Consider the following 20,562-nt stretch of genomic DNA (forward strand, 5'->3'; position numbering starts at 1 on the left):
CATTCCGGTGTATGTTCGATTCGTCCATGTGCCCCTTCCACTCGAAGCCTGCCAGGAGGCGCTCCTTGTCCGTGCCCCCTGCACCATGCTTCTTGCACCGGCGATCACTCCCCGCCCTCGTCAGTGCCCGGGTGTCACATAAAGAGTAACAATTCTCTTTGGTGAGACTCATTCTTTTACATGTACATTGAGGATGCCCTCTACCACAAGGACACTCTCCTGTAGCACCTCAACTTCCCTTTTCAATGGTAGAAATTATGTTAGAGGAGATAGTCGCCGAAAACATGTTGAGCAAGGTTGAGGCAGGGAGACCAAGTAGAGAAAACAAAAGGCAACCTAGAGTTTCAAGAGAGAAATCTAGGGTTTCAGGTGAGAGAAACTATGATCAACTCTAGAAGACTTCACCAAATGGTACTGGAATGAAGAGAAAAGGCAGAAATTGGCTGAGTGCTTGAACAAGTCAATCCATGGTGGTCCAGAAAGATTCTGACCATCAGAAGGTGGGGCGTGAGACATGCATCTAGGGTAGTTGTAATGGTCATGGTGCATGGTGGTGTGTCGGCCAGAGTTCGGATGTGCGGCCACCAAGGTTGGTTCACACTCCTCAAGGCTCACTAGACCCAACTGCTGGAGGATGAAACTCTAGTGGTCGAATGCAGCATATGGCTGTTGACGATGCAAATAGTGACCAAATGACAATGTATATATTGGACAGAGATTGGCAAAGCAAAATTAACCTGTACTGATATCAACTTGAAAAAAATATAAAAAATACAATTAATTTGAGAGAGCTTGATATGTTCTCAAATTTATATTGATAGAATTTTGATACAACGAGTACAAGGAAGAAGAGAAATCAAACTAGAGCCTAGATACAAAGATAGGTACAACTCATATATTAGTTTTCCAAAACATCTATTTCCCACGTATGTTTAATACCTATTCTAACACAACTAATACGACAGTACAACACATTAAACAGGTGCTCAAAATTAACAATTTATTCTGACAGTATCAACATGGTAGCTAACATAGCAAAGAAAACTATATATTTTCATGTCTTCAGATTTGTGACATTTATTGGCTGTAGTGCACCGGATTTTGATTACAGACATATTTAGAATGTACTATTTTTTTGTTATTAACTATAAACTTTATGAAGTACAGTGACATTAGAATTCATCTGATGTAATTTGAAGAGCTTTTCTTGGGGCTTTTTTTATGATTTTATGTCATGCAAGGTTGTCAATAAAATGTTCCTGGCAGAATCTATACATAATTTTTTTCTAGGCTAGGACATTGCTTATTGTTTTCTTACTTCCCTAGTTCTCTCGACTTTTCTAATGAAACATCTGGAATTGCATTATGTAGGGAGGTGCTGAAAGGGAACAAGGTTTACTTCAGATACTGACTGAGATGGATGGATTCAAAGTTTCCACAGCACAAGTAAGTTTTTAATTGGTTGCTGGGATCATATAGATGTTATATGATATACTGAACTGGAATTTCAGGTGCTGGTAATAGGAGCCACAAATAGGTTGGATATTCTTGATCCTGCTTTATTGAGGAAGGGTCGTTTTGACAAGATCATCAGAGTAGGTTTGCCATCAGAGGATGGAAGATATGCTATTTTGAAGGTATTTCACCACTGCAACTGTTATTTCCTCTGATCTTGTTTTCCTCTACTATCTCACCATCTTTAATTTCTTTTGTTCTCATTTCTTTATAATGCACACTAGGTGCATGCTAGGAATAAATTTTTTCGCTCAGAGGAGGAAAAACATACATTACTGAAGGAAATTTCTGAGCTGACTGAAGATTTTACTGGGGCAGAGCTACAAAATATACTGTAAATAATCTTTTGGGATGTTGGTGCACCTGTCTATCATGAGAATATCGGCTAATATTATCTTGAACTAATTGACAGGAATGAAGCTGGAATTTTGACAGCTAGGAAGGATTTGGATTACATTGGACGAGATGAGCTGCTTGAGGCATTAAAAAGGGTTGGTGTTTCTTAGCTTCGTTCTGGCTGGGCAATAATATTATTTATGGCATTTTGAATAATCTTTGGTGCAAGTTTACAATGTGATAAATCTTATGGATTTGCAGCAAAAAGGAACATTTGAAACTGGGCAAGAGGATAGTACTGATATTCCTGAAGAATTAAAACTTAGATTGGCATACAGAGAAGCAGCTGTTGCTGTTCTTGCATGTTATTTTCCTGAGCCCCATCGTCCTTTTTTAGAGGTCATTTCTGTTTTATAGAAAGTTCCATGTGTTTGTGGATACATTATTATTTCAACTGTGTTATTGGGTGTTTATCTTTTGCAGACTGATATAAGTTCTATCCGTAGCCAGCCAAATATGCGTTATACTGAAATTTCTGGTCAGGTTTTTGCAAGGAAATCAGATTACATAAACTCTATAGTCCGTGCTTGTGCTCGTAAGTTGTTTTTAGTTTCAGGGCATTTTGGAAAGTCTTATTTGCAATCTGATAGTACTTTCATTTATTTGACTTTCATCATTTAGATATTGATGTTTAAAACATTACATATTCTGTTTCTTGAATAATAATCATACTAGATTAAATGAAAATTAGTGGTATGGGGGCGGTGTTGTGATACTCTGTCACTGTTGTTCAAAAGATTTTTTTGGTTAGTAATGCCCTTTTGCTTTTTATTATGGCACCCAATTTATATAAAATGTTTTATCTCCTGTATAAATGATTGGTTTTGATGAATTTATAAGGATGCTAGCAGTGAGTTCAACATGTTAACCTCCAGTGTACAATAAATTATTTTGCTCGTGAAAACCAGCAGAGGCAAGGTTCTTAATGTAAACTTAAATTTGTATTTCGTATACTCTTTAACAGAAGAATACAAAGAACATCCTGTAGTTAGCCACAAGTTGATTATCTAAGATATGTACTTTGGTTATTGAGTTCTTTTGCATATTACAATTTGTTTGTAGCAAGAGTAATTGAGGAGGAGATGTTTGGGATTGACAACATGTGTTGGATCTCGGCAAAGGCAACATTAGAAGCTTCAAGGCGTGCAGAGTTTTTGATTCTGCAGACTGGAATGACTGCTTTTGGGAAAGCATATTACAAAAACTATAGTGATCTTGTGCCCAATGTATGTTAATGGGAACTAACGGCTTGTGCTTTAATACACTTTTTTTTCCCTTAACAGAAATGTTTGAGGAGTATAGTTGTATAACAACTCATGTTGAACATTTTATACAGCTTGCAATGAAGCTTGAAGCGCTTAGAGATGAGTATATGCGTTATGCTACTGAGAAGTGCTCATCGGTGCTAAAAGAATACCATTTGGCAGTTGAGACAATCACAGGTCTGGTTCTCTCGTGAGATTTTTTTGTTAACCAATGAACCATCTCTTACTGGTATTTATTTAGTTCATGATAATCGAGACCTGCTTTTAGAAATTAACCTTTACTGTATTGCATTACTTGGCAATTATTAATACTTTCACATGAAGAGGGTGCACAGGAAAAAATGCTACATGCTTACTTGTTTTGCAGATATTTTGCTTGAAAAGGGTAAAATCGAAGCTGAGGAGATTTGGGACATCTATAAGAGTGCTCCTCGTGTAGCTCAGGTTAGATCATGAACTAAAGTGGAGCAGCACGTTGTCATGGTTTTTCATTTGCCAGCCATTAACATTGTTATACTTGTGCTTGTGTGTGAGATTGAGATTTCCTAATGATACAATATTTGGTATTTAATGCATGATTTGGAGGTATTCTCACATTTGATGAAGTGATTTGGCAGATATTTATTACTTGTATTTATTGAAATTTTAACGCATTACAAAGTTTTTGTATGGCAGGCCCTATCCCCAATCTTTCTTTTTTTTTTTTAATATCAATATTCTTGGTTGAATAAAGTATAATCTTTTGAGATTCAATTTTTTTTTTCCGAGTCTTGTTTAGCCTCCTGTCAGACAAGTTGATGAATATGGAGCACTGATTTATGCTGGACGATGGGGAATCCATGGGATCAGTCTTCCTGGAAGGGTTACATTTGCACCTGGCAACGTTGGATTTTCGACCTTTGGGGCACCTCGCCCTACAGAGGTACAATTCGAAGCCTTTTATATAAGGTTCCATAGTTTGTCATACAGCTGATTTGTGCTCTTTCATTTTTCCTTCGTTTTACCGTAGACACAAAGTGTTAGTGATGAAACTTGGAAACTAGTAGATGATATCTGGGATAAAAAGGTTCAAAACATTAAAGATGAAGCTACAAAAGTGATCGAAGAGGAGAAGGAAAAGCCACAACTTCTAATGGCAAGCCATTTTCTTTGAGAGGAACTTAAATTTGATATACAGGTTTGTTAGCGTTTAGTTATGTTCCAACTTCAATTATCTCTAGAGTTCATAATTTTGGTTTTGGTTTTGGTTGTGGGGAGTAAATGAATAAGGTGACAATTGGAGCATGCTTTATTTAACATCAATTGTCATTTACAGATGCATCTATTTAATGGGAAAAGAACATAATCAATCATGTCCAGAAATATCAACAACGGGTCAAACTAAGTACGCATGTTTTCTCTCATCTGATCTAATTTGCACTGTAAAACTTCGTGCTGCCCTTTTCTTTGAGAAGCTGCCCTTGCCCACAGTTCTTTTTCAATATGAATATCAACCTTGGATGCATATCATCAAAAGGAAGATTGATATATTCTTGACCAAGCTGAAGGGTACTTATAAATATTCAAATAATTCCATTTTTTGTACGCGAAACCTTTTTGCCACAGATGGAGCTCTGAGGGTTTTTGTGTGAGCTGTTACGTGAAAGGCTTTGCTACCCACATTGTAATTATCCCTCATGTTTCAATAGTTACTTTGTAATCGTTCTCTTTAATGGTAAATTAAAGTGGTAAAATTGTTGCACCACTTTTCCTTTACATGAAATTTTGGATAACCTACCATGCTCTGCAGACGACAGTTTAGCTCATGTAGACATTCCACATTAGATATGATGTGAAAGTTTAGTGATGTATACCAAAAGTGGTGTGCCAATATTAGTACTCTATGTTTTTTTTAATTCAGTAGCCTTCGTATAAAATAATTCCTGACATTGATATTCATCTTACTTTTTGTTGAGTTGAGGATTTGAAGATTGCCTTGGATACACATCCATGATTCCATGCAATACCTTGCAGCCCCTCCTCTTCAGCATTTTATTACTTACTCCATTCAGGAGAGTTAGTGCCATGCATTTCTGAATCCTAGATGTATTCACTGTTTGGATGGACTCTATAATTTATACTTATAATAATAACTGCAATTATTATAAAAGACCATTAAGTTAGAACTCTTTATCTTCATCTTTTGTTTTCATTAAATTTAACGAATAAAGATGAATTAATTGTTAGAACTCTTAGTAAGTTAAACATCGTTCTTTTTAAAATTATTTTTGAAGTTTTTATTGTTGTTGCTGTTATTTTTTTTAATTTTATTATTATTATTATTATTATTATTATTATTATTATTATTATTATTATTGTTTATGGCATAGAAATGAGAACGGGTGCCGAAGCAGAGAAATGATATTTCCACTGCAAGATGGTTTCTTTTTAAGGAGTTTAATTATTACATTTCTAATTTATACTGTTTACTAAGTGAAAATTATTATATGATTTTCAAACATGACTGTAAAATAATTACCTTTAATGGCTGTAAAATATACCTTTATCCTATTGATGCATTTTAATTAAGTTATTTGAAATCCATTTTTTATTCAACTGTTGCCTCAGCAACTGATTAATTACAAGTGGTTAAAAATCAATTTCATGATTGATCAGTGTCACGTTTACGAGGCGTAAGGCTGTCCGTCAACGTCTTAATTTCTTTACAAAGGACATGTTTCTATTGGGATTCAAATCTCCGAAGCGTTTTTCAGTGTTACTAATTAATTAACTAATGTTCCACCTTTTTAAAATTCAAGTTTTCTATTCTGATATATTGTTCTAAGATAAAAAAATATGGTACTTATTGTATTTCAATTTGAAAGTAACTTCTGAACTTAAAATGTTATAAAATTACCAAACAACTTTAACTTAAATCAACACCATGAATCTATCAACTAGGCAAACTTACTAGAAAAGTAAGAATAAAATACAAAGTAACTTGTTGCTAATGTCGGTGTTCATTTATCTTATACATATTAAATTTAATAACAATTTACATCTTTGTGCTCTTGACGCACTTCTTTTCTGACACTGTTTTCTGAGAGAAGAGTTAAAGTAAGTGCAACAAAACTTTCACTTGACGTACCATGAAAGGAATTTAGCATTTGAAGGCAAGTTCAAATAGTTATCTTGTGATTAGTGCTATCACCAATTCAAGTGTGGTATTGGTTTTGTATATTTCACATAGTAAAGTCAACTATGATTTGTAACTAGCAACCTTACAAGTTGGGTCTAATGTTGTGTTATATATTCTCTTAAGTCCCCACCTAGTTGACTTGTTCAATTCCTATCCAATTGAAACCTCTAGAATTGAAGTTTTACAAGTTGTACAATGCAATTTGGTTTGTTATTATATCACACATAAAGTTCAACCACCACAAACCAGACTGTAGAATTAAAAAGAAAGAGCAAAGGCGCCGCTGCTTGTAAGCTTGTGCTATTAGTCAAGGGAACCAAAATCAGTGGATTCCATGGTTTTTCTTTCTCTTACTGTTTTGATAATTTTAAACCTCGTAGATGACAATTCTTCTTCGTTGGTGCACTATATATATTCCACAGAAACCAACCAGTTTCTGCACATTGAAAAAGACAAGTGCTTGTGTGTTCTGTGTAAGTCATTACTAATCAAAAGTCAACCAAGGAGTTTAAAAGCAAAGAAAATGGTTTCAACTACTGCTGGAAAAGTCATAAAGTGTAAAGGTATTTTGTTGCATATATACAACTGTAGCTGTTGCAACGTTTTTATTTTATTTCTTGCTGTAGTTTTTACTGCGCAAATGGTCTAACTAAATATCCATTCATTGCTTTTCCAGAATGCATGCCTATACTAAGAGTTATCTGTGGAGTATTTACTTTGGATATTACAGTAAAGAGTATAATTATATTCATTGAATAGATAATCAACAATTGAAAATCTTATTGGTTTATGAAAATGTATGTACTTTAGTTAAAGATTTTAACCTCTCACTTTATACTCTATAGTTAGAGGAGTTTCATTCATCTACACTAGTTTAAGGTGGCCATCAATGAAATTTAGCATGCATTACACAATAGATTACAAAATTTCTGTGTATCTCAGTTGTGATTTTCTTTCTCCACTTTCATTTTCCCCAATTATGAGTCTTCCAAAGTGTTTTTTCCTCGTATGCTTTCCGGGTTGTTCGTTCCTGTTGAGCCATGCAACTATCAACTTTCTTCAATTGCGTTGCATGCATTGGTCTTATCTGCTTCTTCATAATACTAATAATATGACCCTTTTTTGTAACTTTTAGTGATTAAGTAGTATAAGAAATTACTTAAAAAGACTACTTATCCCTAAAACAAGTGATGCGACTTCAACTTATAACCTTGATCATGCATGAATTGATTAAAAATGCTGCATTGCAGCTGCGGTGGCATGGGAAGCCGGAAAACCACTGGTGATAGAGGAAATTGAGGTAGCTCCACCACAGGCTAATGAAGTTCGTCTGAAGATCTTGTTCACCTCACTCTGTCACACTGATGTCTACTTCTGGGAAGCCAAGGTAATCAATGGTTAATTTGTAAATAATAGTAGTATTCTAAGTATAACTGAACATATGTTGAAATTGTTAGATTGAATGTTTTACAGGGACAGACACCTCTATTTCCACGGATATTTGGTCATGAAGCAGGAGGGTATGCCCACTTTCCATTTGAAAAACAACAGCATCTTTCTTAATCTCAAATTTGATCTTTTGTTTTAAACTTTTTCTTTTCTTTGCTTTCAGAATCGTGGAAAGTGTTGGTGAGGGCGTGACAGATCTCAAGCCTGGTGATCACGTGCTTCCAGTGTTCACAGGGGAGTGCAAGGAGTGTGATCACTGCAAATCAGAGGAAAGTAACATGTGTGACCTCCTAAGGATTAACACTGACCGTGGAGTGATGCTGAATGATGGCAAGTCAAGGTTTTCAATCAATGGACAACCAATATACCACTTTGTTGGAACCTCCACTTTCAGTGAATACACTGTAGTCCATGTTGGCTGCGTTGCCAAGATCAACCCCACTGCCCCACTAGACAAAGTTTGTGTTCTGAGCTGTGGAATCTCAACAGGTTGGAATAACTACATTCTGCTCTTTTAGTCATTTGTAAATTTTCTCTTTCAATTAACTATATCATTGGTTTTCTTATTGAAGGTCTTGGTGCAACATTGAATGTTGCAAAACCAAGAAAAGGTTCATCAGTAGCTATATTTGGATTGGGAGCTGTGGGACTTGCTGTGAGTTGCCTTGCCTCTTCCAAAATGAAATGAAATTTTGGTGCATCTATCTCTGCTTAGTAAATGTTTTTGCTGTTACATTTTCTGCAGGCTGCCGAGGGAGCTAGACTTGCTGGTGCTTCCAGGATAATTGGGGTTGACTTGAATTCCAATAGATTTGCTGAAGGTGAGTGAAACAGAAAGAAAACCTTGTACGCCCACACACATGCACTCACATTACACACGAACTTGGAAGAGTTTATTTGTACTCATGAAAGATGCTTATCATATTTCTAAAATCTCCTTTTAGCTTATTCTGATAAGCTTGATATACTCACTTTTAATAAGAATTTGTTAAATATATGGTTAATTGATCAATTTCTTCAAACATTTTCATAAGCACCTGAATCAGCTTGCTATTGAGGACCCTGATACATCAAAAACTTCAAATAACTTTGCATTGATTGTGTTCTGAATGTGCTTGTTTATGTCTACAGCTAAGAAGTTTGGAGTTACTGAGTTTGTGAATCCAAAAGGTTATGACAAGTCAGTTCAAGAGGTTTGTCACCTACTACTAACTGACCAGTCATGAAACTATACACATCTTTTACACTTACTTGAATCTCTTTAATGCATTTCAGGTGATTGTTGAAATGACTGACGGGGGAGTGGACCGAAGTGTTGAGTGTACTGGAAGTATCAATGCTATGATCTCAGCATTTGAATGTGTGCACGATGTAATGTTCCTCAAGCTTCTTCTCAAATCATTTGATTTTTCCATTATTTTAACTGCAGTGTATCAATGGATGTCTTCAAACGCTAAGTCCTAAATTCTCATTCTGATTTCCTCGGTATAACTCTTTAGGGATGGGGTGTAGCTGTACTTGTTGGTGTGCCAAACAAAGATGATGCTTTCAGAACCCATCCAATCAATGTCCTAAACGAAAAGACTCTCAAGGGTACTTTCTTTGGCAACTATAAACCACGTTCTGACCTCCCAGCAGTGGTCGAGATGTACATGAAAAAGGTCAGTGAGTTACATCATGAATAAGATCAATGTTTGAATTTTACATGCATCCACACATTAGTTGAGATTGGAGATGTAGAGGGTATTGTGTGAAAAGTAGCTTTCGTTGACTAAATAGCCCTGTTGTTGGATTTAGACACTCAAAAATATGTATTGTCAATCTTTTCTCATAGCTTTTCAGGGAAACTTCCTTTTCTTTTTCTTCTGATACCTCATGTCAACCTTTTGCAACTGCTACTGACTTAGAAACTTGCTCCTTTTCTTCTTTATTGTTTCGAATGTGACAGGAACTTGAACTGGAGAAATTTATCACCCATGAAGTACCTTTCTCTGAAATCAACAAAGCCTTTGAATATATGCTCAAAGGGGAGGGCCTGCGTTGCATAATCCGCATGACTGCATAGAATTTATTCAAACAACTACTTTGAGTGGTGGAAAACAAACAAATAAATTATAATTGAGCTTGTATTTAGCTGTGTTTATGGTAACGAAACAGTCTTCATAAGTTTGCTTTAAATTTCATGGGAAAGTTTATACTTATGTAAATATCATGTTTATACAGAATAAACAAACGACTCATGTATTGCTGTATTTTTGGACAAGTATATATTTTAGACATTGCAGTTGAGTGGAATTGAAGATGATAATCTTAAGTTGGAACAGTGTATTGAAAATCTCTAGAATCTTAATATTACCTAGTATGAGTTTATTACAGCTTTCTATGCTAGGAAATTTAACTTTCAATAAAGTGGAGTCACTAAGCATAAAAGTTTTGTTACTTTTTACTTCTGTAAAAGGAACCCAATAATTGGAAGCTAAAGCTTCTGCAGTAGCCAAATTCACTATGTATTGCCAAAGCAGAAACATTTCAAACCATGCTTATATTGGTTTGAGAGTCTAAATTCTTGTTGGTTTATGACCCGTGACTCTAGGCTATAAAATGTTTGCTAGCAGACAACAATAACATTATGAGTAGCATACTTTCTACCTTCCAAATAAAGCCTTGAATCTATCAAGAGTATAGTAAATACAAGAAGAAAAAACCAACTCGTTTTGACAACTTAAGACTATCCCCCAAAAAACTATACTTAAAAGCAGAAAATTATTTCATAGTAAAAGAGATTCTTTCATGAACAGGGCTTATCACGTGACACTTGATCAAACCGTGTACATCTGTTTTGTTCAATATATAAAATATTGTGATAATTTCAAATACCCTTACCCTTACAAACCAAAAGATTAAAGTAAAGTATTCATGTAATCATGAAAACACAAGACAAAGCAGATCTAAATAAGATCTTAAGAAGAAAGGAATCATATAACTCTACTTCTTGAGTTTATTGCCCCACTTTTCTATATATGAATTGTCTTCTCTCTTTTCACCCCTCCCCCTCAGAAAATCTCAAGATACCAACACCCTCCCTTACTCTATAATGGCTTCTAAGATCTTCTTCCTCCTGTTTCTCCTCTTTCTGGCATACCCTCATCAACATGCTTGTGTGAATGGAGATGCCACTTTGATCAAGAGAACTTGCAAGAACACCAAGTACTACAATCTATGCTTCTCTTCCCTCAAATCGGATCCAAGTAGTCCAAACGCAGATCCTAAAGGCCTAGCTGTGATTATGATTGGAATCGGAATGAGCAATGCCACCTCCACTTCTTCCTACCTGTCTTCCAAGTTACTTAGCCCCTCCAACAACACAACCTTGAAAAGGGTCATCAAGGAGTGTGCAGATAAGTACACATATGCTGGTGATGCTCTCCAAGCTTCAGTGCAGGATTTGCTCAATGAGGCTTATGACTATGCTTACATGCACATAACTGCTGCCAAAGATTACCCAAATGCTTGTCACAACGCTTTCAAACGGTACCCTGCTTTGAGTTATCCTCTAGATCTTGCTCGTAGAGAAGATGGTTTGAAGCATATATGTGATGTGGCAATGGGGATTATAGATAATCTTGATTGGTAGGTTTATACATTTCACTGTAGCTTCCGCTTTGTTCTGCAAACCGTGTCAGTTATACTATATCTCTGTTGTTAAGTTTGGCAACTTTGTATCTTGTTATGTTCTTGGTATAATATAATTAGACATAGAAGGATTAGTTTATTTGGATTTAACTAATCATCTTAACGTATTTATTTATGGAGCAACTAAATTTGAGAAAGTAAAGTTTAACATTCTTTTAGTTTCAAAACAGTTGCAATGCACATGTATATATACAAACAAAATAATATTTCAACCATTTCAACCATGTTTATGTTATATACGTATAGATTTTAAAAATTCTATATACAAATTATCAGCATCATATATTTTATTTACATATATATCTTAATAAGAGTAAAATGGTATCCTCATATATTTAGTCAAAAATAACTTTTTCCATACTTGAAAACGGAATATGCAATGAGAATCTGAAGTTCTTTTAAATCAAATTCCGGTTGTGTATGTTGAAGATTTGACAATTGATGTATACAAGACACAATAAAAGATAAGAGTTAGAAGTTACACCCTATGAAATCTATTTATATTGTCCTGATTGTTTATAAAGTTACAAGACAGAATCAGAATCTAGGTAAGGTGATGAACTTTTTTCTCAATCCCTTTTTAAATCAAAATATAGAAAATTGAAAACTTTACATGCAATATATAATCAACATGAGTTATAACACATATCTCACACTTCTCACACACTCATACCAAATTAATAGTATTGTTCTTTGGATCTCAATAAAAAAAACATCATAGTTTGTGGATTGCTTGATATGTTTTGTGACAAAAAGAAATTGAGACTCGAGTGAAATTAAATAATGTTTAATAACAACATCAATGAAAAAATAATTTAAATAACTGAAAAGCACAAAAAAAAAAAATTCTTTGACTTTGATGTTAGAATGTAATTTTCAAAAAGAAATAAATGATCTCACACTACATTTCTAATATGTTTCACTCATCCTTTCTTTTGGTTAAAAGGGAAATAAACTTCCCTCATTCTTTTTAGTTTCAAGTAAAACAAATATCATAAAAATTTCTCTAATAGAGGTTAAAAATTGTATCACATGGTAAACATTTATTCACTCATTTCCTTACCTTATTTCAAAGAAATAATATTACATTTATTTAATTTTGTTTGTGTGTGTATATATATATATATATATATATATATATATATATATATATATATATATATATATATATATATATATATATATTAATAGAAAAGGTTAAGTATGGGAACTGAATTCATATCTAACATTTGGTGATTACCATTGAATTAGAGAAATAAAAAATTCAACTTCATTGTCTGGAAATATTTATAGTATGAAAGAGGCATCTCAACCTTTAGAAGACCATCTTCAATGACACATGATTTCTATTCTTCTTCTTGAAACTCTTATTATCATATATTTTTCGAGGAAATAGTATATGTATTAATAATATAAAAAAGTGTTATTATTTTATCACTAATTGCTATATATGTTAAATTCTTTAGTTTTTTGTAGTTATTATCTTAAAAGTCATACATATTTTAATTATGATTAACGCTTTAAAAGTAATAATATAAATGTACTAAATTCTGGTTTCTTATGTTATTTAAAAGTTAATATGTTTTATTTTAATAATGGTGACAAAGTAAAGGCTATTAAATAAAGTTAGGAGTTGTTGAAGTTGTTTATTAGCACTGTTAAAAGGAATCCTAAAAGAACACATTCAACTAAAGAGTTAAAATATATAAAATTTAGTATTTGTAAAAATTATAGAAGTTAAAAAATTTAGGTAACATTTAAAAATTTGATGTCTGAACTTTGATTTGCTATAATAGATGAATAATTAAGCTATTATGTTAATTTTGCATGTTTTGTACAACGCTTGCCCATTTGTTTGGGTACAGCTATTTAGTGCTGCCAAAAAGGTGGATAAGGATTGTTCAAATAATTCATCTCCCACTGATGAAAGTGTATGAATTATTTGAGAGATTATTGTGCATAGGTCATAGTCAACTAAAGAAATTATGAAAAAGGTTTAATCATTGTTTCAAAGTTATTGTATCACAAATAGATATCCCAGTGAAAGCTTGTGGAAGTTTTGCCTCTATTCTCCTTGTAAAGAATCTAAAGATCTTAGAAGTTGATTGAAATATTTATAAAAAATTGAATTGATTTATTTGAGCTCAATTTGTCTTTTACCTTTGCTTTTAGAATAAAAAAAATATTCTTTGACACATATGTATTTTTTACATTCATTTGATATTATTTTTACTTACTTTTTACTTTCTTCTTTTTTTTAAAAACTACAAAACTTTACACTTTTAAGACTATTTTACCCTTATATTCTATGTCAAATGAATGTAAAAATGTGTCATGATATTATTACTCTTTAAAATATCTTAAGAAAACCATGCAATTCATTTATGTGAGAGATTGTCAACTAGGTTACTAAAAACATGCAAATCATATATAATTGCATCCTCAATCAATAAACATTGTTAAATACTATGCTAAAAGTTTGTTGCCTATGGCATGCAGAACCAAAGTACACTTCAACACCTACGTTACACAAATAAATTTCAACACCAACAACTTTTTATATTTGGATTTTGTTTTTAAAGAACCCGAATATGTATTTTGTAAAGATTTTTAAAAATTCTTTAAATATTTTCAATTTTTAATTCCCAAAGTATTTGTCTTTCTTTTTAATACTTGTTCTCTCTAAGATGAAAAAGGATTATATAGGTAGAAGATGCTTTGATTTTCAAGTTAGAGTCTTATGTCAATAAGCAATATGTTAACTAAAATTAACATACTTTGTAAATTGTGCTATTTATACTTACTTTTTTATAGGCTTTTACTTGGATGGATCAAGGCCTATAGGACCAATTACTTGTTGTCTTATGCACAAACAACAATATCACTAAATAAAACATGTAAATTTTTCACACAGTAATTCTTAAGAATACCAAATTCACACAATTATACTCATACACATGCAATTCACATAATCACACTATAAAAGCTAGGCGACTCATTATCCAAAAGTCCCAAAAGATTTCTCGAAAACCTGACTCTGATACCAAAATGTAACACCCCAATTTCTAGGATGCCACAGGTTTACAAAAACTGAATATTTAAAAACATTCTTATAATACGTAAACATATTTTTAAAAAACCTCAATATTTAGAATCTGCAGAAAACAAATTAAATTGCATTTATTCCAAAAGAATGATTTAAATTACATTATTCAAAAATAATTTAAATAACCAATGAATAGATATAACTTCAAATTACATTGTTAAAAATCTAAACCAAAAGAGCTTTTAAAGAAAACCCAAATCTGTCCTGCCATCTCATGTATCTACCATGCTTCAGGATCATCTACAATATCATATGCCCACGTATAAATGTAACACCCCATATTTTGAGAAGTCACGGGTTAGTATAAAACCGATAAAATTCAAAATTTTTCATAGCTTGGAAATGTACTTTTCAAAAACTTAACTTCTAAACATTTATAATTTATTCAAAGCATAATAGTTCCAAAAACCTTGTCCAATTACATTATTTCGAATAACAAAATAACGAACGAAATAACTGTTTGGACTTCAGCAAGCGTATCGAATCGTATCAAGTAATAATAAGTGGTAAGACCAAGTATCGTTTCCCTAGAGACTCATAGGCCTAGACTTTCGTGTGATTTTTTTGATTATAATAAGACTTAAGTAACAAAAATTAGGGTTTATAATGCAAAACGAAAATTAAACATGCACATGAAAAGATTGATCAATTGACAGTTGAACAATATGGATGAATGGTGTTTTTGGGGTTTACGACTTATCCTAATCCGCTCTCATATATTTACGAATTCTACTTTTTCATTAATGTTAATGCAACTTTCTAATTTACCCTAATCCCTATGTCTTGGTGAAAAGAGCTTATCCTAATTACTAGTTTATTATGTCTAGTCTCCCTAGCAATTGATCATGCATTACATTCGCACAGAAGCTTAAAGGCAATCGGTCCTTCTATCCCTATGTCTAGGTAATATTGCTCCCGAGAGAATTCCCTCATGTCTAAATCTACCCACATGTTTCCATATAGATAAAATCAAAGATTATGTTATTGAATAATGTCTTAAACAAAACATGCAAAGATAATGGAGGAGAAACTCTAACAATTAATGAAAGAAAGCATATTAACAAAGCATCAATTCAATATATGAGAGTTTCAATGGGATTACATCGTTTCCCCAACAACAGTGGAGGTTTAGTTCACCATAGAAATGGTGAAACTAGATGAAAACAATGAAAAGAATGAAAAGATAAACCCTAGATTTGATAAATTGGAGCTCCCGCATCCAAAATCCACTTCCCAAGGGGTGAAGAAGGTGTTTATGCGTCTCTTCTGCCAAAATATGACCTCTAAGGGTCGTACAAGTCTATTTATACTTCATTAAAACAAAGCAGAAACTGGCCCAACCCAAAAGACTAACGCTCAGTGGCACCACTCAACGGTGAGCGCGATACCCATGGTTCCCCTCAGCGTTGGCGCTTAAGCGCTTGGCCGTATCTATCTGAAGAGACTGGCGCTCAACGGTATCGCTTAGTGGTGAGCGCGACACTTAATTTCCCCTCAGTGCTAACGCTTAGGCGTTGGCCAGAGAATTCTTCCACAAGGTTGGTGCTCAGCGGCGGATTTGCGTTGAGCGGTGCTTGCGATTCTTCCTTTAAGCACTTTTCCTTATTCTCTTGAATCCAAGTCCTTCCTACTTCAGCTTCCTTCATTCAATTAATGTAAATTCCTGCGAAAACAAGGAAAACCAAGCATAAAACCAAGAAAACCACCTTTGACTCTCTTATTTTCTAACTTAAGTAAAATGCATGATTTCAAGCTAGTTTCTAAGTATTAAAGGGTGTGTTTTGTATCAAACTTAAGTATAAAAATAATGGTTTTTGAACCATTATCAATAACTCCAATTAAATTGTCTCAACTTGTAAAAAAAAAAACTTTAATTGAAATCCCAAGATTTTCCCCATCCTCTCTCGAGTCTATCACGCCTTTGGAACATCTGTAACATCTTTTGCTCACGTATAACATATTATATGATCATCATCGATAATTTCATTCACAAACACAAACATAAACATGGATGAGGTAAGCTATCGATAACACAATCATAACAACAATATTCATATATAGTGATTATATAAACCACAACCACAATCAATCACATAAGATACAAACCTTCAAATTATATCAACCATAATCAAACACCCCACACATATAAGTAATTAGAACAAGATTCCTAATGCTCAAAACGCAACAAATCAAACATATCTGAATACTCGATTCTTGAACCTCAATACTCTATCAAAACCGAAGCATATAAAAACATGGTGGCATAACTGTAATAATAGTGAATGTTTATACCTCGATCCCAGGACACCCGAAGCAGAAAGGGTCCTTTACCTTAGTTATAAAAGAAACTGAAGCATAAAAGTCTGCCATTTCCATCTACTTTTTGCAAGTCAGACCTTTCGATCTGACACACCTTTTGTGAATAATTTAAAGAACCATTATTGCCTCGGGTCCTTGGGAGCTAGTGTCAAAAGGTTCATAGGCTTCGGTTGTAGTGTTAATTGAGGCATAAACGTTTGAATTAATTCCGAATTGACATTTTTTTTCTCTGAGTAGCTTAGGCATCAGGTGGGCTAATAACCGAGGTACTATAACTTGGTTAACTTAAAGAAATTTTAACCTACGCTGTTCATTCTCTTCTTCGTAGCCTCACGTTCTTCTGCTTCCTTCGCCACTCTTCTTCTTTCTTGTGTTCTCCTTCTTCTTCCTTGTGCAATAGCCGTTTTTCATCTTCCTCGCGAGCCATTGCCATTGTTGCTATGTTTTCCTTGCGGGCCATTTCTGCCACCTCGCGGGCCATTGTTGTCGCCTCTCGCCTCGTCGCTGCTGCCAACATCTTCATCGTCGTGCAATTGCCTCCGCCTCACTCATAACACCTCTGCCTCTATCGTCGCGCCTCTGTTGTGGCTATGGCAGCCACAATTCTCCTCCTACCTGTGGTAAGTTGTCTTTGCTGTTGGGAGTGAAGCAACTTCTTGATTGTTGAGATTGTTGATAAGGGAAGCACTGGTTTAGCTAACCTTAATCTCACAGTGCTCTAGTCACTCTATTTTTTGATGATGACAACACATTATTAATAACACATGTATTATTTTGTGTTACATGTTCTATTCCTCATTGTGGATGACATCTTATTGAACATGTTTGTGTTGATCTTGTTATATGAATGCACCATCACTGAGCTTATATCTGATACATCATTTATGATTGCATTTCATATGTTTTTGAAGAGAAAACCACATACACTTTTATGAACTTATATTGTGTTGCATAATTTCAAGTTTTAAGTCGACTTCATTATGAAGCAAGTCGATTAAAACTCATGACTATGCACAAATATTCAAAAGCAATGTTGTGACTGATTTTGCATTGAAATTTTTTTCAAACTGAACTGATGTGCCTAAGTCGACTACATGCGCAGTGGATCCAACTTAGTTAGTTATTTGATTTGAAATTCTGTTAATGCTTGTGTACAATAACGACTATATTTCAAAAGTTAGTTAAAGCATTTATGATAGTCAATTGTATTAAATGCAAAATCAATTTGGTTGTTATTGATTGCTACTATTTGACTTAACCGTTATAACTGTCTAAGGACAATCGACTTGATTAGTAGGTTAATCGACTATAGGAGCGTCTGATTTATAGAAAACTATAAATAGACATGACTCAGTTGATCACAGAAGACTTTGGATATTCTAACACTTTCATTTTGATTTACAGATTGTGATCTTTGAGAATTTGCTCCAAGAACTCATCAAGAAAACCGTGGTGATCTATCTTTGAGGAGGTTCTTTGAAGGAGATGTGTATTGAGCTTACTATTTGATCAGATTCTGCACAACTAGTGTATTCTCTTTGATCAAGACTGCCTTCAATCTACCGGAGATTGGTTTTTCCTGTTGTGATTACAAGAGGTTGACTTGTGGAGTTTGGACACTTTGAGGATTGTTCAAAGTGGGTTTAAAGATTGCAGAAGCGGGGATATCTTGCTGTAGATCTTTGTGTGTATTGCCTATATTTTGGTTAGAGGGTTAGAGAGGTGTTTTATATTTTTGACGTGGAGGTCTCTATAAAAGCCTTGTTGTAAAAACCTTGACCATTATAGTGCATTTGCTTTCGGATTGTGGAAGGACACTGGATGTAGGCATTGAGGACGAACCAGTATAAAAACTTGCGTTTGATTTCTCTATCCTTACACTTTTACATTCAATCGACTTACCTGTTAACGTAGTCTACTTTGTATTTCCATTACACTTAGAATTTTGAATCCTTGTGATTGAAGAAACTTTGTAAAGGTTTTTACTTTGCGAAAAAGATTTTAAAAAGACTCTGATTTTGAAACCTCACCAATTCACCCCATTCTTGGTGTTGAAACGAAGCCAACCTTTTTCCAACAATTGGCCCCAGAGCAGGTTTTCATAAAATATTTGAAAAACTAGTTGTTTCGGTATGAATATTTTGGGGACCGAAAGGACTGACCTGGATGACGTGGCACTCCTGCTTGCTGGCGCTTGGTTTGGCTTTGTCGTTCACTTTTCCCGGTTCTCCGACCGCTTGTTCCTCTTTAGCCTTGACGTCCGTTGATCTTCAACTTTGACCGGCGGGGGGAGTTACCTTCAATGGCACTCCAACGCCCAAGTTAGGGAGTAGTATGGAAGAGCCTTGAATGCAAGGCTAAGGATTCTTAGTATGAGAATGTAGAGTGAAATCACTCAGCTAATTCAGAGCGAATTAGATGAAGAATCACAAGTGTACTGTAGAGCAAGATAGCGTAAAAGAGAGCCTACTTGGCTTGTGATTCCAGCCCTGTATATATAGATTATTATCAAATATAAACAGAATATAATATAAACAGCTATATCTGAATATTCGGTTGTTCAGATCCTGTCTGATCTTATAATATTTGTTAAGATATAAATGCGATGGATTATATCCTCATGATGGACCGTCGGCCCAATAATGAAAAACGATAATGACCCATCATTAATATGATTAAGGCCCATTAACCATTTAGGACCGTTCGGCTACCAGTCGTAACCGTTCGGCCCAAATATCATATCGTACATCATCCCCCCAAGTCCAAATGAAGTGTTGGGCTTTATCAACGATTGAATGCAGGACTTATGAGTTGAGGGAGGTTTTATTTGTTGTGTTTGGAGAGCGTGCTCCTAGTAGTTGCTCGTCTGTTTGAACTTTGTCAGATGTTGAATGCTGATGGGGGAACTTTTTTCCCATGTTGATGATGACTTGATAATATCTTGTTTACCTGTTCTGAAAGGAAAACAAGACATAAGTATTTATTCAAGCTTACTTGTATAATTGGAGGCGTTCGGACTCGGTGGTCCTTAGGTTGTCTGGATGTAGTGATCCAGAGGATATGCAATGTCCTTAGATTGTTTGGACGTGGTAGTCCGAAGGGCAAGTGATGCCCTTGAGTGTTTGGACGTTTAGTCTGGAGGGCAAGTGCTGCCCCTGAATGTTTGGACGTTTAGTCCGTTCGGACGTTTAGTCCGGAAGGCAAGTGCTGCCCCTGAATGTTTGGACGTTTAGTCCTGAGGGCAAGTGTTGCCCTTAGATTTGGAGGACATGTGATGTCCTTAGATTGGAGGACACATAATGCCCTTAGCCTGGAAATCTTTTCCATTGACTGAGTGTATCAAAAATTGACTATATTATAAGGCCGATCGGCCGAGATAGTAAGACTGGTTGGTCTTCGGTTGATTGCTCGAAGAGTCCATATTAGGATGAGCCGTGGATGGTCGAGATGCCACTGTTCTAGTGCTTGCTTTAATGATCTGCAAGGTAATATGAAAAGTATAGACGAGACCTGTTCGGTCAAGATGTAATTGATTTGACGTCGTGCGACCTGTGAGATAATATCCAATATATAGGTGAGACCGTTCGGTCAAGATGTAACCGCTTTAGTAATCTGCAAGATTGAAAACGGACGGTTGAGAT

At 34.6% G+C, this 20,562-nt stretch overlaps 3 protein-coding genes across 3 annotated transcripts in view; all 3 read left to right on the top strand.

Annotated features, from left to right (window-relative positions):
- LOC106780714 (probable inactive ATP-dependent zinc metalloprotease FTSHI 4, chloroplastic) overlaps nucleotides 1-5,069 on the top strand; it is a 16,126-nt gene extending 11,057 nt beyond the window's left edge. Inside the window, exons 6-17 of the mRNA XM_014669027.2 lie at nucleotides 1,372-1,446; nucleotides 1,512-1,637; nucleotides 1,740-1,849; nucleotides 1,928-2,006; nucleotides 2,113-2,250; nucleotides 2,335-2,446; nucleotides 2,974-3,137; nucleotides 3,248-3,353; nucleotides 3,544-3,620; nucleotides 3,955-4,098; nucleotides 4,186-4,353; nucleotides 4,492-5,069. Of these exons, the coding sequence (XP_014524513.1) occupies nucleotides 1,372-1,446; nucleotides 1,512-1,637; nucleotides 1,740-1,849; nucleotides 1,928-2,006; nucleotides 2,113-2,250; nucleotides 2,335-2,446; nucleotides 2,974-3,137; nucleotides 3,248-3,353; nucleotides 3,544-3,620; nucleotides 3,955-4,098; nucleotides 4,186-4,329 (1,275 nt within the window). The 3' untranslated portion in view covers nucleotides 4,330-4,353; nucleotides 4,492-5,069. The remainder of the gene's footprint in view (nucleotides 1-1,371; nucleotides 1,447-1,511; nucleotides 1,638-1,739; nucleotides 1,850-1,927; nucleotides 2,007-2,112; nucleotides 2,251-2,334; nucleotides 2,447-2,973; nucleotides 3,138-3,247; nucleotides 3,354-3,543; nucleotides 3,621-3,954; nucleotides 4,099-4,185; nucleotides 4,354-4,491) is intronic.
- Nucleotides 5,070-6,680: 1,611 nt separating this feature from the next.
- LOC106780687 (alcohol dehydrogenase) lies at nucleotides 6,681-10,117 on the top strand. The gene is made up of 10 exons (XM_014668985.2): nucleotides 6,681-6,917; nucleotides 7,605-7,741; nucleotides 7,828-7,874; nucleotides 7,967-8,292; nucleotides 8,376-8,458; nucleotides 8,549-8,624; nucleotides 8,935-8,996; nucleotides 9,079-9,174; nucleotides 9,303-9,464; nucleotides 9,752-10,117. The coding sequence occupies exons 1-10, from the start codon at nucleotides 6,689-6,691 to the stop codon at nucleotides 9,866-9,868; spliced, it is 1,335 nt and encodes a 444-aa protein (XP_014524471.2). The 5' UTR covers nucleotides 6,681-6,688; the 3' UTR covers nucleotides 9,869-10,117.
- A 488-nt stretch (nucleotides 10,118-10,605) lies between these two features.
- Nucleotides 10,606-11,586, top strand: LOC106780698 (cell wall / vacuolar inhibitor of fructosidase 2). Its single transcript, XM_014668999.2, has one exon. It carries the CDS (start codon nucleotides 10,898-10,900, stop codon nucleotides 11,435-11,437), a length of 540 nt encoding a protein of 179 aa, XP_014524485.1. The 5' UTR covers nucleotides 10,606-10,897; the 3' UTR covers nucleotides 11,438-11,586.
- The last annotated feature ends 8,976 nt before the right edge of the window (nucleotides 11,587-20,562 follow it).

The sequence above is a fragment of the Vigna radiata genome, unplaced genomic scaffold, assembly GCF_000741045.1.
Source record: "Vigna radiata var. radiata cultivar VC1973A unplaced genomic scaffold, Vradiata_ver6 scaffold_51, whole genome shotgun sequence".
Taxonomy (NCBI): domain Eukaryota; kingdom Viridiplantae; phylum Streptophyta; class Magnoliopsida; order Fabales; family Fabaceae; genus Vigna; species Vigna radiata.